Source organism: Manacus vitellinus, unplaced genomic scaffold (genome assembly GCF_001715985.3).
Source record: "Manacus vitellinus isolate BGI_N305 unplaced genomic scaffold, ASM171598v3 scaffold_4_pilon, whole genome shotgun sequence".
NCBI lineage: Eukaryota > Metazoa > Chordata > Aves > Passeriformes > Pipridae > Manacus > Manacus vitellinus.
In genome coordinates, this window is record NW_021940604.1 from 24313752 (window position 1) to 24329636 (window position 15885).

Genomic DNA, 15885 nt, shown 5'->3' on the forward strand with positions numbered 1-15885 from the left:
TGTCTAAGCAGGAGGTACAAGGGCTTTGTGGAGAGAGGACAGTGGTAGAGGCTTTTATGCTTGGGTGCTGGGCTGCCTGGAGATTGGTAGTTTGTGTGTGATGGGAACAGTGTGAGGTAGTAGGAGGACACATAGAAGCTAGTGTAAAATAGATGAGGACCACTGCCTTGGAAAGATGAGATAAAAATTGAGCAAACACAGAAGTTCACAACTTGCTGGTTGCTTAGTCATTGTCAGCTGGAACTGCTTTGTACTAGACTGGTAGAGAGAGGTTGCAAGAAGGAATTTGAGAGCAGGACTGTCAGCCTCAAGAATTTTTATTTTGCTTCTTTGTTTAGAAGGTTGTTCTTTTTTTCCCCCTCACTGAAGAAAGCATGTACGTGACTTGAGGGTAGGTGGAAAAGAAAAGGTAATGTTTGTCCAGTTCCTGTTGAAAATAGGATTCTTTGGCCTTTTGTGTCTGAGTTTAGCCTTGCAATTTATCAGGCTCTCTTAAAAATAAATAAATAAGCAACGAACAGTGCTATATACAGTTACATCAAAGGGCTGAGTCACTATGTGCTGGGTAGCCTGAAAAAATGGATCAAAACCTTTGTAATGAAAATAAACAAGAGATACTGAGGAGACAGTAGACATCAGCTATAAAGTGGAATGTGGTGGGAGAAAACTCTTCCCTTTTTTGAAAGACTTTTTGTGATTGAAGTGACTTTAAAAAAAAAAGTTTCAAAAGTCAACATCAAAACAAGACCATTATATCCTAGTCCCTAACAAATGGGGAGAAAAAAATCAGTTGTCTTGAAGCATATGTGGAAGCCTCAACAATAGTGTTTACTTTAAGAAAAATGTTTCATATCCTTTAAATGGCAATTCCAAAGAGTTTTGCTTTCAGTGCATTTTTTTAATTGGAACCAAATTATTAGTAATAAAAATAAATAAAATTAGCAACAAAAAAAAGAGCTGCATATGTCATCTGTCTGAATTTATGTAAGGCCTTTGACATGGTCCCCTACAACAACCTTCTCTCTAAATTGGACAGATATGGATTTCATGAGTGGAATGTTCATTGGTTAAGGAATTGGCTTCAGACCCCTCATCATCTTTGTGGGCCTCTGCTGGACCCTCTCCAGTAGCTCCTTGTGTTTCTTGTACTGAGGAGCCCAGAACTAGACATGCCTGGAGAGGAGAAGGCTTCAGGGAGACTGCTGACTCTCAGTACTTAAAGGAAACCTATAAGAAAGATGGGGACAAACTTTTTAGCAGAGCCAGTTGCCAGTGGTAATGGTTTTAAACTAAAAAAGAGTAGGTTTAGATTAGATATAAGGAAGAAGTTTTTTACAATGAGTGTGATAAAACACTAAGGTTGCCCAGAGAGGTAACAGATGCCTTATCCCTGGAAACATTCAAGTTCAGGTTGCGTGGGGCTTTTCATCTAGTTGAAGATGTCCCTGCTCATTGCAAAGAGGTAACCTTCAAAGGTCCAAACTGGGTAACCTTCAAAGGTCCTTTCAACCCAAACTATTCTATGATTCTATGAAATTAAATAGCTTGCTATTAATTTGAGCAAGGAGATCTTCATGCTGCCACTGTCTAACTGGACATTACATTTATAAATAGTATTCATAATGAAGTTATTTTTTTAGATTAGGTATTTGTGCTTTTGTTTGTGTATATTAGAGAAGTGTGGTGTGAGAGAGAGATTACCTTTGATGCCTGTTCTTTTGTTGCTATATTCTTCTACCTGAGGACATAAGCTATAACTCTCTCAAAACAAAGCATATTCTCTTGTCCTGTCTTTTGAGTGATTATCCCAATGGAGGTAAAATAGAAGCCTTGAAACTAATCGAGAAATGTCTGCCCATAAAAGTACTTGATTTGTTTTTTCTGGATTAATCTTTGGTTGACATGTCTGAACTTATTTAACTCGAAGGAATAAATAATGCCTGTTTCCATTTATTTATTTTTAGATGGCAAATACATTAACTCTGCATGCTCATTGAGTAGCTGTCATCCATTATCTGCAACTTGAGTGGTACTGAGAGCCCTTTCAATACAAACCCAATGAACTTGGCGTTCCTTTCAGAGACATCTTAATATCTCCTCTCCAGTCTTCCCCCCTTCAGACCTTCGTAAGTTAAGTCAGGTCCCAAGAGATAAAGAGATCTGGCTTTCAAAGAGAGTCCAAATTGTTTGAAAATCTCTCTTGCCCTTTGGAGACCAGAGTGAGACACTTAATTAAACATTTGTGGCTTTGAAAAAGAAAGAGGGGAAAAAAACCCCTGAGTTCTTTCACATAGTTACCTGGCTCAGACCAAAAGCTTGAGAGCAAGCTGAGTATTGCATGATTTAAAAAGAAGTTAGATTCTGATGTGGAAGTAGATGTCGGAGTGAAGGGCTTTGCTTTGCCATTCAGTTCCCAGAATATGTTATGAATGTACCATGAGGGCCCTGAAACAGTCTCGATTTGAAGCATGCTGTGTACCATGAGATTATCTGTCTTCTATCGAACGTAAAAACTAGTTTGGATTACTACTATGACAAACTCCAAAGTAAATGCCCAGTTTTCAAAATCTCCTCTTGTAGAGAATACTTGAAATTTGAAAGCCTTTGAGTGTACATATCTTAAATAAGTCTGATAGATCTAACTTGCTTTAGTGAACCAGTATTCAGCAATGAAAATAGGCAGCTCTCTGATGTGATGAGAAATACAGTGAGAGTGAATTGTGGCCCGGTGACATGCAGCAGTTGAACACTGCCTGTTAAGCTGTATAGGATAAATCTAGGACAGGAAAAGAGAAAATGCAAATGGGAGAATACTAAAAGGAGATGTTACTACTAGACAAAATTTAAATTACACCATGAGATTTGTGCTGGGGATTTTTTCCCCTGTGATGGAAGGCTTTATGTATCCTATGATTAGGGTTTGCAGAGATGGAATAGACCTCTAGCAACTGAAAGAATTTTTCGGTTAGTAATTGACAGCCCAAGTGCAAAAGATATCTCTCTGCTATAGCAAACTTAACGTGTCTATATATATACACACATGTGTATTATAAATTTTAAACCTTTTTAAGTATACTGCAGGCTATGTAGATTAGTTAATATTGGAAAATGGAATCTCTAAAGGATGCAGAGGATTCTTTAAGAAAATAAAATTTGGTGTTTAAGAGCTGTTTCTTTAGTGAGAAACATAAAAAGCAGAAATTATGAGAAAAAGAGTGGCTTTAATCCACTTTCCTGAGACTAAGAAAAAAATAATAATCCACTAGCAGGGATGACTTGCACAACTGGAGTGGAGCTGAGGCTGTTCAATCTGGAGAAGAGACAACTCCAGGGTGACCTAGTCGCGGCTTTCCAGTGCCTAAAGGGGACCTGCAAGAGAGATGGAGAGGGACTTTTTACAGGGGCACGTGTGATGGGACAAGGGGGAAGGGCCTTAAACTGAAACAGAGCAGGTTTAAATTAGATATTAGGAAGAAATTCCTTACTGTGAGGGTGGTGAAACACTATAATAGGTTGCCTAGAGAGATTGTAGATACCCCATCCCTGGAGGTGTTTGAGTCCAGGTTGGATGGGGCTTTGAGCAACTTGATCTGGTAGGTGTCCCTGTCCATGGTAGTAACGTTGGAACTAGACAACCTTTAAGATCCCTTCCAACCCAAATCACTTTATGATTCTATGAAAATCTAAGAGTTGAAAAATCAGGATCTTTCCTTGAGTAGAAGTTTATCTGCTTAATGCAGGTACCACAATGAAATGTGGTATGACTTTTTTAGTTAGAAAGCCTTCCTATTGTTATGAGCCGAACCTCTTCATTCATTTTCTGAGCATTCTCAGCACGAACTGATTTCCAGAAAAACTGTCTTGCAAAAAATAAAAATGACAAGTCAGAATGGAATATAAATTTATGGAGATGAACATTTATATCTTCACCTGATAATTATGACTGCTAGAGTATATGAAAAAAGCCAAATGCCAATGTTTGCCTTTTCAAAACTTTTTTCACATCAGATAGCCCTACTTGATTACTAAGCCCTGTCTCTCCAGCAAGCACAGTCGAGAGGTTATTTGCCATGAATTGATTGTTTGGCCTTTCCATGAAACATGAAATATGGAAGGAAGTATTGAGAACATTTTGTGAACTGATGATCAGTGACTCTCAGCTGCTTTATCCTTTCTGTCTAAAGACCGTTGGTAACAGACTCTGTGATCGTTCATGCTGTTATCAGTTTGTTCACATTAGCTTCTCCTTCTCCTGTAGCTGTCATCATTCACTTACAGACTTGCTTCATCACACAGAGCTCTCAGCAAACCGGTGAATCTTTTACTATGTTCAGAGACCAGTACAAGATCGAGGGCTTATTCTGTGATGCTTACTGATACAATTTCCCTTTTGATCTTCTGTGGATCCAAAATTTTTTAAAAAAAATTCTATCTGTTCACTGATAGAATTTGCAGAAGGGCTTTTCTTTTGTCCTTTGCAGAAGGGCTAGCTCTATAAGATTATGATTTTCTGTTGTGTGGTATGGCTTTATTGTCCACTGAATAAAGATTATAGGTCTTCTACCTGCAGTTCCTCTTCTACTGCAATTATTTGATGATGGATAACTGGCTGGTATAAGGTATAGAGGCAAAACCATCTGTATATCTGTATGTTTTCAGCAATGTGTTTTAATGTAAGGGATGGCAGGGGAAAGGATTAGGTTATAGGGGCAGCATACAGTAAACTGTCATGCTTTTCTTATATATAATAAATCTGTCTCATTGTAACCTTATGTGGATTAAACTTCAGTGGTTCAGGTGTTAAGAACAGCCTGGACTACAAATGCCACTTCTCAGTGACTCTCCTCAAAGATTCATGTTCTCATGGGCTGCTGGTTAAACCTGCAAATGTCTTATCAAGATCTAGTTCTTCAATTCCTCCCTCCCCTCCTTTCTTTTAACAAAGAATGAACTGAGTGCCCATCCTTCACCTTGTTTTTTGAGTACTTCTTGAAGTCATAAGTTATAGATATACTGTTCTTTTTGTTAGTGAGAGTGCTTGACAGGGGGGCAGAGCCATAGTAGTGAGCTGCATGGGCCTGCCCCTTCCTTATGCTGCCACTGGAATAACCTGGGGATAAATGATGTGTGTGTCCCCATCAGTTTTCAGCCATATTAGTGACCAGCGAACTGGCTGTGTTTGTTACCAGGTTGTTATTCCTAGCCCAAAAGAGAGAGCTAAGCAAGAGAATCTAAGGCAATGCTAGAATATCCCTTTCAGTCACAGCCGCAACTAGGTCACCTGGAACTGGCCATAAAGAAGCATCCTCTTATGTCTGATATCTGTGTCATTGCAAAGGGTTTCTTCCTCTCACTGGAAAACTACAGCACATACTCTGTACAGTAATGTACCTGATATAATTGTCTCTTTCAGCTCCCTGTGGTTGCCTCTTTACTGCCTCTGATCTTAGATTAGGTACTGGCTTATTTAACCACTTCAGTGAGACAGTGGTTTAGAGGTAATTCATCTGCAATATTTGTCTTCTAAGGACTATATCACATCCACTTTAATAAGATGAATGCTTTTATTTTTGTATAATAACAACTAAGTGTACCCCTGTAGAACATCAACCCTCTTGCTTTTTTACTAGCTGTTCATTTGAGAGTGGATGAATAACTTGCAAGGAAGCAATGTAAATCCCTAATATCACATTATTGTCCTTTTTCTTCATGGAATCCAAGTCCTGTTGCACTTAGGGAGACTACAACTATTGTGAACATTTAGCATTAAAAAAAGTGGATTTTTTCAACAGTCTGGTGATTCCATTTTATGAAGTCTTGTTCTTTAGTAGGACGGTTTCATTCTGTTAGATACTAAAATACAAATGTTCCAATATTGTTATGGTGTTACACTGCAGTTAGTGTTTTTATTTACTAAAATGTTTGTGCGTGCGACTTGGGATCTTAAAACAGTTTCACTGGTGTTTATTAGAGTTCACTGTAGGTTGGATTTTCTTTGTTTTACTAGGCATCAAAGCAGGTTTTCTCTGTAGAACTCACAGGAACTGGAGTGACTTAGCAGGATTTTTCTTCAAGATCAAATCAAAACTTTGGACCTCACAGCAAAAATCAAGGTTTAACAGGCAATGTATTCATTCAGAGACAGGATACTAAGTTTATATTACAGCAGTATACAAAGTAGAATTTAATTGTCTAATCTATCACTTTGCATGAAGAGACAGGGAAGTTTTTCTTAAACCAAAATGGCAATTAAGAACTTTATGAATGTACCGGGCCTAATTATACTCTGTTATTACATCTAATGGGTTTAAAATGACCTTAGTCATCTCACTGCTTCCTCAATTATTCTTTCCTTTTTTTAAACTTCCAGTAGTTACAACTCAGCTGTGATCTACTTTCATTATTCTGCTCAGCTTTTAATATTATAAAATAAACTGAAATGCTTTTTATTGATGCAAACATTGTGTTATAGAGTTTTACAAACAGATTTATAAAGTTTATTTGTTTATACTTAAAAGCAAAGACCCAACCTTTAGTTTTGGGAAAGAGACAGAGAGTGCACCAAATGTTATTTTAAGATATAAGTACATATCAACAGGAGTTGATCAATTTAAGATATCATATATCAGTAAGGGTTTTGATTTTTCAGCACAGCTAATTTTTGATACTTATAATAGAAAGTTTGAATGATAGGCTGTGTTGTGGATATAACAAGTATATTGCATATCTTATCTAGTCCTGCTGCTTTTCCTTTCTACTAGCCTTTTGACCTATTACAAAACAATAAAATGTGAATAAAAAGTAGTGAAGTCTTAAAATCCCAACTACCGGTTGAGTCAATACTATTCACTCTGTATCACAGTCTGAAACTGAGGCAATTCATGTTTGAGAGAACTCCACTTCTGTTCCTGAGTGTGATATTCTAGAAGGTTGATAAGGAAAATGCAGTTTCATTCTTGAAAAACCCAGATGTTAACATTTTAGCTAACTGTGGTTGTCCTTATAAGTGGTGACAAGCTTCTGCCGAACAACATTTCAGGAATGTTGTTTCTTGAGTTGAAAGGGAAATTCCTTATGTTGAAGTTTATTGTACTCATTCAAATAGCATAATTTCTATTCTGTGGGAAGTTCTGGGCTTTTAAGAAGAATGGAAAACTTTCCATTCAAAGTTGTTTTTTTTCCCAGAAAGAAAAAAAAACAACCCAGCAACATTTCTTTATAATTATATAATAATTTTAGAAAAGCTATTTGAAATAAAATGGAGCTTGAAAGCTTAGTGCAGCCTTTTGACTCAGCTGTGACTCTTCATTCTAAGAAGTCTGTAGAAGTGGGGACTTGTGAGCTCCATTGACAAGAACCCGATGTGCTCAAAGGTGTTGGCTTCAAGGCAGTCAGTGTGGTAGAAGCACTTCTGTAGCAAACATCTGAGCTTTCCAACAACCCCTTAGGAAAACTGGTAAAACACTAGCCGTAATCCTGTCAGTATTCTGCATGTATTTCCCTAGAAATTCCTCAAAACCAGTTATGTTAACATGTCCATGAACTGGCATTTTTCCACTGCAGCCTATCAATCTGGAGAATTCTTGGGAAGTTCTTAATACTTAGTAGACATTTTGGCCTTTCCATAGCTGTGCTGCTTCTGGTCACTGCTGTTGTTCAAGAAAGAGCCTACAACAATTGTCAGGAAGGCCTTGCCCTCCAGTGTTAAAACGTTTTGTTTCAGGAGATGAAGAATTTATATTCGATGTTTTATCTTTCAGGAATTCTTCACTGGGTGAAACTGATAGATAACTTTGAGGCTGAGTATGAGTATGTCACCAATGAAGGAACAGTGTTCACTTTCAAGACAAACCGCCATTCTCCAAATTACCAATTAATCAACATTGACTTCAGTGATCCAGAGGAATCCAAATGGAAAGTTCTCGTCCCTGAACATGAAAAAGATGTTCTAGGTAAGAGTTCAAGTCAAGTTAAAGAATTCCTATTCTGCTTTTTTCAAATTAATTCAGTAATTAGTCTATTGAATGATCTTTTACAGACCTTCTTAATTTTTTCCTATGTTTAGGAAAACATAGGAAATCCTATATAGGATTTGCAATTAAAAGGTTTCCTGAGATACAAGACATTTAGAATCACAGAATATACTGAGTTGGAAGGGACCCACAGGGATCATTGAGTCCAATCCTTAGCCCTGCACAGGAGCGTTCCCAAGAGTCACACCATGGCCCCAAGAGTATTGTCCAAATGCTTCTTGAACTCTGTCAGGCTTGGTAACCACTTCCCTGGGGAACCTGTTCAAGTACCCAGCCACTCTCTGGGAGAAGAACCTTTTTCTAATATCCAGCCTAAACCTCCCCTGACACAACTTCAGACCATTTCCTTGGGTCCTGTCAGTGGTCACCATAGAGAAGAGATTGGTGCCTGCTCCTCCTCTTCCCCTCACGAGGAAGTTGTAACTGCAATGAAGTCTCCCCTCAGTCTCCTCTCCTCCAGGCTGAACAGACCAAGTGATCTCAGCCACTCCTCATACGGCTTCCCCTCAAGGCCCTTCATCATCTTCATTGCCCTCCTTTGGGCACTCTCTAAGAGCTTAATATCTTTCTTATATCGTGGTGCCCAAAACTGCACACAATATTAAAGGTGAGGCTGCAACAGTGCAGAGCAGAGCGGGACAATCCCCTCCCTCAACCGGCTGGTGATGCTTTGCCTGATGCCCCCCAAGATACAGTTGGCCCTTCTGGCTGCCAGAATCAATCTCTCTCTCCTTCTCTCTCTCTTACATCCTGTGTGGCCATAGTGAAGTTGCTTCATCTGTCCTTGGTTTAATTCTGTGTTTGTAGGAAATGAGGGGAAAGTATTTTCCTGCTTTATGTCAGTGTAATAAATGTTTACTAGACAGTCAGAGATTACAACAAGAGGGACTTTGTAAGCAGAAAGAAGGAAAAGAGTAAATCTGGCAGTAGTGTAGCACACTTTGAACAGAATTGATCAGAATTTGAGACAGGATTTTTTGTTGTTCCTGGAATAAGAGGAGTAAACAATACTTCAAAAAAAAGCCTCAGGAAAGTTGAAGGGCATGGAGGTCTCTTAAGTGTAAAAGCAAGTTCGAAGCATAAATCTTTGGTTTTGATACAATTAAAAAAAGGTGTATTTTTTTAATGCCATCATTTTGCAGAAAGTTCTATGAAAACTAGAATTAGTTTCAGATAATGCAGAAAAACCTCTTCTGAGCTGTTTTTTGACAGATGCTTAGTGTACATTTATGTAGTTTGTTCTCCATACAGTACAAGGTACAATTCGATTTATCTGACCAATATTAGTTATTCAAAAATACACTCCTTTTTTATTAATAATTTTTTATACAAACTCCTTCATGTTTGCTACTTTTCTAGTGAAGGGTTACTTTGTAGAATGAGTAGAATTCTCTTTGTGTATATGATTTGATATGCATATTTACAGTAACATCTGTCTTTCCTCACTAAAACAAACCAACAGGCATTCAGCTCTTAAACACTTGAAAGCAAACATAATCTATCATATGAAACCATCAGAGTGACTTTCAGGAGTCTGTTGTGTGTCATTAGTCTTCTACTGTATTTGAATGTGAAGCCAGAGGAGGCAGTCAAACATCCACTTCTCTCTCTAGCTTTTTGGAGTGGTATATAAAGGAATTTGATTAACTAACAAACGAAAGTGTCTCCATAAGAAGGTGAGTTTAAAGTAGATCTTAGAGGAAAGTAAGTTTGAATTGTTCGGTTACTTCTTTGTGGCGGACAAAGAATTACTGTATCCTTAGCACCAAGGTAGGGAGTTTTCTCACCTTCAGGAAGCTGTAGACCTGAATAAATAAAAAAACCCCACTCCTTCACTTGATGAAGCCAGTAAGCAAACCAGTCTCCATGTCATCCTTTTCAAATCATTCTAAGATTTGTTAAGGAAGACGTAATTATAGCAAAGACAGTTGATAATTCATTGTCTTGAAAACCTTGTAGTCAAGTGAATTTGATTTTGTGTGATCCAGAGATGACAATGTGATGAACACCTTCTGCAAAAGCTAGGACAGCAGTGGGTAAATGAGTATTGCTACTTATCCAGTTGTACATATGTGTGGGAGTGACTCCTTAACAAGATGTAGTTTAGCTGTATCAGTATTTCTTTATAAACATTATAGTTAGTGATGCCATAGCTCACAAATATGTTTTACTTGGATATATTGATCCTTGGTTTAAGTTTCCAGCTCTGTTGTGATCTGCCTGGAAGCCATAGCCTGCTTCATTTCTATGTGTTAACTTAAATTTCAAAAAAGCTGCACTTGCACATATAGAAATAGGTTTATCTACAAATAATAAATTCAGGATTAAGAATTATGAATCCCTGCCAGTGTCCATCAATGGCATAAAGAAATGTTCAACAAAGTATCATAATGCATTCTTTGGAAGATTCTATAGCTAATATAATTTAACCAAGAAATACACATGCCTACAAGGTGGTGTGAATGTCATTTAGTTTCTTCAACATATTAAGATGGACTTTTTATTATCTTTGACCTTTTTTTTTCAAGAACTGTTTATAAAGGAGATAATTTGGGAAATACTGGGAAAAAACCAAGCACATCACTGCAAAGGGGTTGTACACACACCTCATTTTACAACTGTCAGCATGAATTTCACACAGAGTTGAGGTAAATTTAGATCTCTACTCTGTAAGCTGAGGGGAAGAAAGAATGACAGCTATTTTAAAATGAAATTGAAGAGGGCATCTCGGAACATATTGTAGTGTGATGAGACTCATTTCCTTCCCTTTGGAGTTTGTTTATAAAGAGTTATTTCTCATTTTCAGGGAGTCTAAAATAAAACCATAAGAGACATTCACATCTAGCACTGAACTTATGCTTTAAGTGACCACATAGCTACAAGTAGGTGTGCTGAATTGGTTGAAAGGCAGCTTTGAAACTGTAAATGCAGACTGATCATTATAGACACTGCAGCCTAAGACATAGGATAAACCTGCTGGTTTTAGAAGGTTAAAGGATTAATTCTGAGAACTGTGACAGTCCCCATCTCCCTACCCCTGCAAAATGCCCAGTACTGGTAGAGCAGGGCGACTTGAGAGTAGCAGTTAGTATCCAGCCCTTTACTTGTGACAATGTAAAGAAAAGCAGCATAGATCTCCTGAGTAAGAAGGGCTGAGAAATAAAACAAGTTCATGAACATGTCATAGATGTGAGTGTGATCTTGAGCAGTTCCTTGAATCTCAATTCACCATTTAACAAGCAGAGGCAAAGCTAGCAATTGCTCCCTGTACCTCACTGTACCTACACATCTGCACACCTAAACTCAGTGCATGTAAAATACTTCCCTTCCCTCAACTAGAATGTGCACTCCCAAGTGAAAAATGGTATTTTTCTTCATACCTTTAACCTTCAAACCTGCTAGCTAATTGATAAATGGTTAAGAGATAGGGAGGGGAGTTACTGCAACTGAAGTTTATCTTCTGGCACTGTAGTGAAGACAGGAGGGAAAGTCAGAATGAGCACCATGAGATCGTTGATCCTGAATGACAAGAATGCGTGGATGTTAGTAATCTTTCATGCTCATCTCAGCCATCAGGAAGCTTGTGTGCTCAGTTAACCCTGTGGTGTTTTTCAGAGTACTCATAGGCTTACACGCTTGGGAGTTTTGTCATTTGGTTCCATGTCCTCATTTTTTGCTTCCAGCAGATAAGAAAAGACATTGTCCAGTGCTGGTGCCTTGCCCATGATTTAGAGTTCCAGTCTGACTTGTCAGGGAAGAAGTTGCACATACATAGTTGAAAGAGAATAAGAATCACCTCCTTACCTAGTCCTACAAACAAACAAAAAAAAAAGCCCTCATTACCTTCTTCAGGATGCTTTTTCTTAACTTTTAACCTTGTTTGTCATTTTTCTTGTTTGTATTTGATTTGTGAGTTAAGGAGAAGTTGAAATACTTTTATTGCAAAGTAGTTTCTTATATGACAGAAATACTGAGTGAGATTGAGAGGTTTCAGTCTTTTTCTTGCTTACATGAGTAAACAGATTTGTCACTAAAGAGTAAAGCCAGCGGCACAGGAGACAGGAGTGACTATGTTACGTGATATATTCTGGGTGAACCAGAGCTCTGAAGGATACAAAGATAGAGATTGAAGTGAGATGGTCAGTAGGACTACAGAGATTGTTTTTAGAAATTACCAGCCCAGATTTTTTATTAAAAAAATTAACATACCGTGAAGAAAAAGTTCACATATCTCTAGTAACTGTTCTGAGGAACAAACTCAGAATGTGACAGTTCTGCTGTCTTCTGTGAAGCAGAAGCTTTCATTCCTGCACAGCTGCACAGACAAAGTGGCAGGTCTGCAGGAGCCCAGGACTGCCAGGAGAGGCATAAAGGCAATGAACCTCTGCAGAGTTTTTTGTTTCTGGGTCCTTTTGGTGGATTGTGTTCCCTGTGCTGCATCATCCTCCTCCTATTTTACAGTCTCAAGAATGATGTTTAGCAACATTAACTCCTTGAATAAGCGTGTGGGGTATTTTTAATGGCCTGTTGAGAATATCACTCCAGAATAGCCCTTTTCTTACACCCAGTAGAGCTTACTTACAAGAATAGCATCCTGATTACTTAAGCAGTAAAACCAAGACAAATAGTAACCTTTAGGTTCTATACTTCAATGCAATATAGGATCACGTCTTTTTTCATTAGTTTAGTTTGAGTATAAATCATAATGATTGTTTTGATTTTCATGAATTTCTGTAAGTATTGCTGGAAAAGATAAATGTTTTGCTTGGGTTTTGCATTGAAATATGTGATATTTAAGAGCAATACTGATCTATAAACATCCCAAATGCATAAGCATATTGATTAGACAATTCTTTATTCCTATGTCTGCATAAATTAGCTTCAAGTGGCATGGTTAGTGCATTTCTAGAGAATGTCAGACTTGATTTTGGGTTCACTTTTTTGTTTCAGAAGGCAGGTGACTTACAAAGATTTAAGAGTTCTGATTGTTTGCTTTCTTACATTTTTTAATTGTGCAGAATGGGTTGATTGTGTGAGGTCAAATTTACTAGTTTTGTGCTATCTGCATGACGTGAAGAATATCCTGCAACTTCATGACCTCGCCACTGGTGCACATCTCAAGACTTTCCCCCTAGAGGTTGGCAGTATTGTGGGATATAGTGGCCGAAAGAAGGACACCGAAATATTCTATCAGTTTACTTCCTTTTTGTCTCCAGGTAAGACTTTTTTCTTTCATATTGTTGTTCTTTTTCCTGTGAACAAGATCTGTCTCTTTTTCTGTTGTTTAGTTGTTGTTTGGTATGTTTAAGATGCAGATAAAACTGCTTCACCCTTCCCCATGTAGTAAGCAGTGGTTGTGCGTTTCAAAACGTACCAGTCCTTCGTCCATCAAGCCTAAATAATATGCCTACTAGTATTTTAGAGGCCTGCGTTAAGAAATTAGTCAAGACAGACTTGTAGTGGAGATGAAATTGTAGCATTCTCACAACTCTTGCTTCATACAGCAAGATATAAGTTGACAAATGCTGTTGAAGACGATTGTTAATGTATTTAATGTGATTTTTATCAAAATTTTAAAGAACATTAATAAAAGTCACAGAAATTCTTTCTCTGAAAGTTTAGTGATTCATTTATGCATAACTCATTAGAGCAACCTTACTATGTGTCCTTACAGCACTTGCTGTTGTTTGATTGCTGTAGAAATTATTCTTCTACAATCCTGCAAAGCCGGAGATGTCCAAAGCATTATGTAATGCATATGTGGCACACCAATAAATATTCTAGAATTCTGCATAGGAAGGGAGTTTCTACGCTATAGTCTAGCTAGTATATGACAAGAAAATGTGTTTGCTGTTCACTCTTTTTAATTCCTCTTCTTCAATAGCTAATAAAAGACAGGATTCAAATATGGAGGGGGAGATAGGCTTCAGGATCTTTATCTTCTTCCAAGGTTGGGAATCATAAGATGATAAAAAATGTTCTTATAGTATCTGACATATATTTTTGCTCTGTTTCAGTTAGAGCACAGCAACATTACATTTCAAAATGGCCATATTGCAGTTTTGATAGGTTTACTGGTTTTGCTAGAAAGGATCATATGAAATTATCAAAATTATCTTTCTTAGCAGATAAGAAGCGTGATTAATTTCCTGTTATCTTACTGTTTACATAACCAGGAATAAGATACCTTATGTTTTCAGTTCGTCTTTTAAACAACATTCAGATCATTGCAGCTGGATAGTAGCTTGACACTCTTGCATTTACTTCTGACTTCATCCAGCTTGATGGTGCAGATAGTTCACTTGCTCATGTCCTGCCTCGTGGGCCAGTTTTACAAGCCTCCACTGTTCATTGCAGCTGAGCCAGTAGAGTCTCTGTGGCTGCTAAACGCATAGGGGAAGAGCGTGGAGATCTGTTTGAGCCCATGACTTGCCAACCAGTCAGCAATGGCTGCTCTCACTGCCTACTGGTTGCTTAGGCAGAATTTTTTCTCCTTTTGATTCATTTGCTTAGCATCTACAAAGGATTCGCCATGGCATAGCTCTCTTAACTGGGGCAGAGTGACCTGGAACCTAGAATTAAAATGGAAGGTAAGAAATGGAGGCAGACTGTATGGGAATAAGGAACGGGTGAGGAAAGCAGAGCAGAGAGGTAATTTTTAGGAAGGTGTATGGATATTTTTTAATTTGCATGCAACCTCCATTCACCCAATCATTGGAATAGTCTGACAAAGGGTATGGGGCTGATCCTTGATTAACCTAGATCTTTCTACTTTACTGTTAGAAATCAATACAATTTGCACTTGTACTATTTTTTTTTTCTAATGAGAAACAAATTAACATACTGGTGTTTAATACTTATGGCAAAAGTAATAGTAAACATATATATGAAATAATGAAAAAAGCAGTTCTAAAACCGTAGATGTTGATACCATAAAAATAATTTTCGTTATTCCCTGAAAAATATGGTTATCCCTGCTGTCTACTCCAATCAGACATTTAGGTGACCACTCTGGTATTTTTATTTATTTAGAACACTGAAAAGGAATGCAGGCCCCAATATTACAATGTTTCTTGATATAACTGCTGTGACACTAAAAATAGAAGAAAAGATTCAGTACCAGGGGCTGAATTGCATGTTACTGTAACATTAGGCTGATTGGCTCCTGAAATGCAGTCTGTGACTGTGCTTATACTTCATCATGTGGTTTACTAAGATGCAGCTATTCTGCCTGCTCTGTGTGTAATATTTGCCAGTACATTATCCAGCTTGGGCAGCTGCATTTATGTCAGTTGGCTGCTCTGCCTGTTACTGCCTCCAGTGCTTTACATTGCTCTTTCACATCATTTTCTGGATCCTAATCTTTAAGGGAAACACTGCTTTAATGCTTGTTTGCATCTGTCACCCTGATTAGGTTTGCTAGTCATTTTGTGATAAATGAAGAAAAAAAAATCCCAGCAGATTAGAGTAGTCCTACTTTTAGTCCCCTATTAATTCACCATTATGGAAAAAGCCTTTATCAGTTATTAGAAATGTTGATTTATATCTGTATTCTTTGCCAACCTGTAACTTCCTGATCTTCCACAGTCTATAAAAGTGATTTAATGAGGCAATTCCCTTGTATCAGATATGTTTCCTCATCATTTCATGTTTCAGTATAAATTTTTATAACTGTAACCTCTGTATTAATTACATCTGGTTTCCTGAAAGTATCTAAAATGTACACAATACAATATGGCATTATTTCAGTCAAGTCCTGTCCACATTGGTTAGTTTTATTACCTTGAGGATCCTAGTAGAATACTTGTTGCCTTAACTTTTAGTGTTATTTTCTCTAATATGTGTTTCTAAT

At 37.6% G+C, this 15885-nt stretch overlaps 1 protein-coding gene across 1 annotated transcript in view; it reads left to right on the plus strand.

Annotated features, from left to right (window-relative positions):
- Window positions 1–15885, plus strand: part of PREP (prolyl endopeptidase) — a 90072-nt gene that overhangs the window by 36191 nt on the left and 37996 nt on the right. Inside the window, exons 9-10 of the mRNA XM_029962753.1 lie at window positions 7761–7952; window positions 13052–13249. Of these exons, the coding sequence (XP_029818613.1) occupies window positions 7761–7952; window positions 13052–13249 (390 nt within the window). The remainder of the gene's footprint in view (window positions 1–7760; window positions 7953–13051; window positions 13250–15885) is intronic.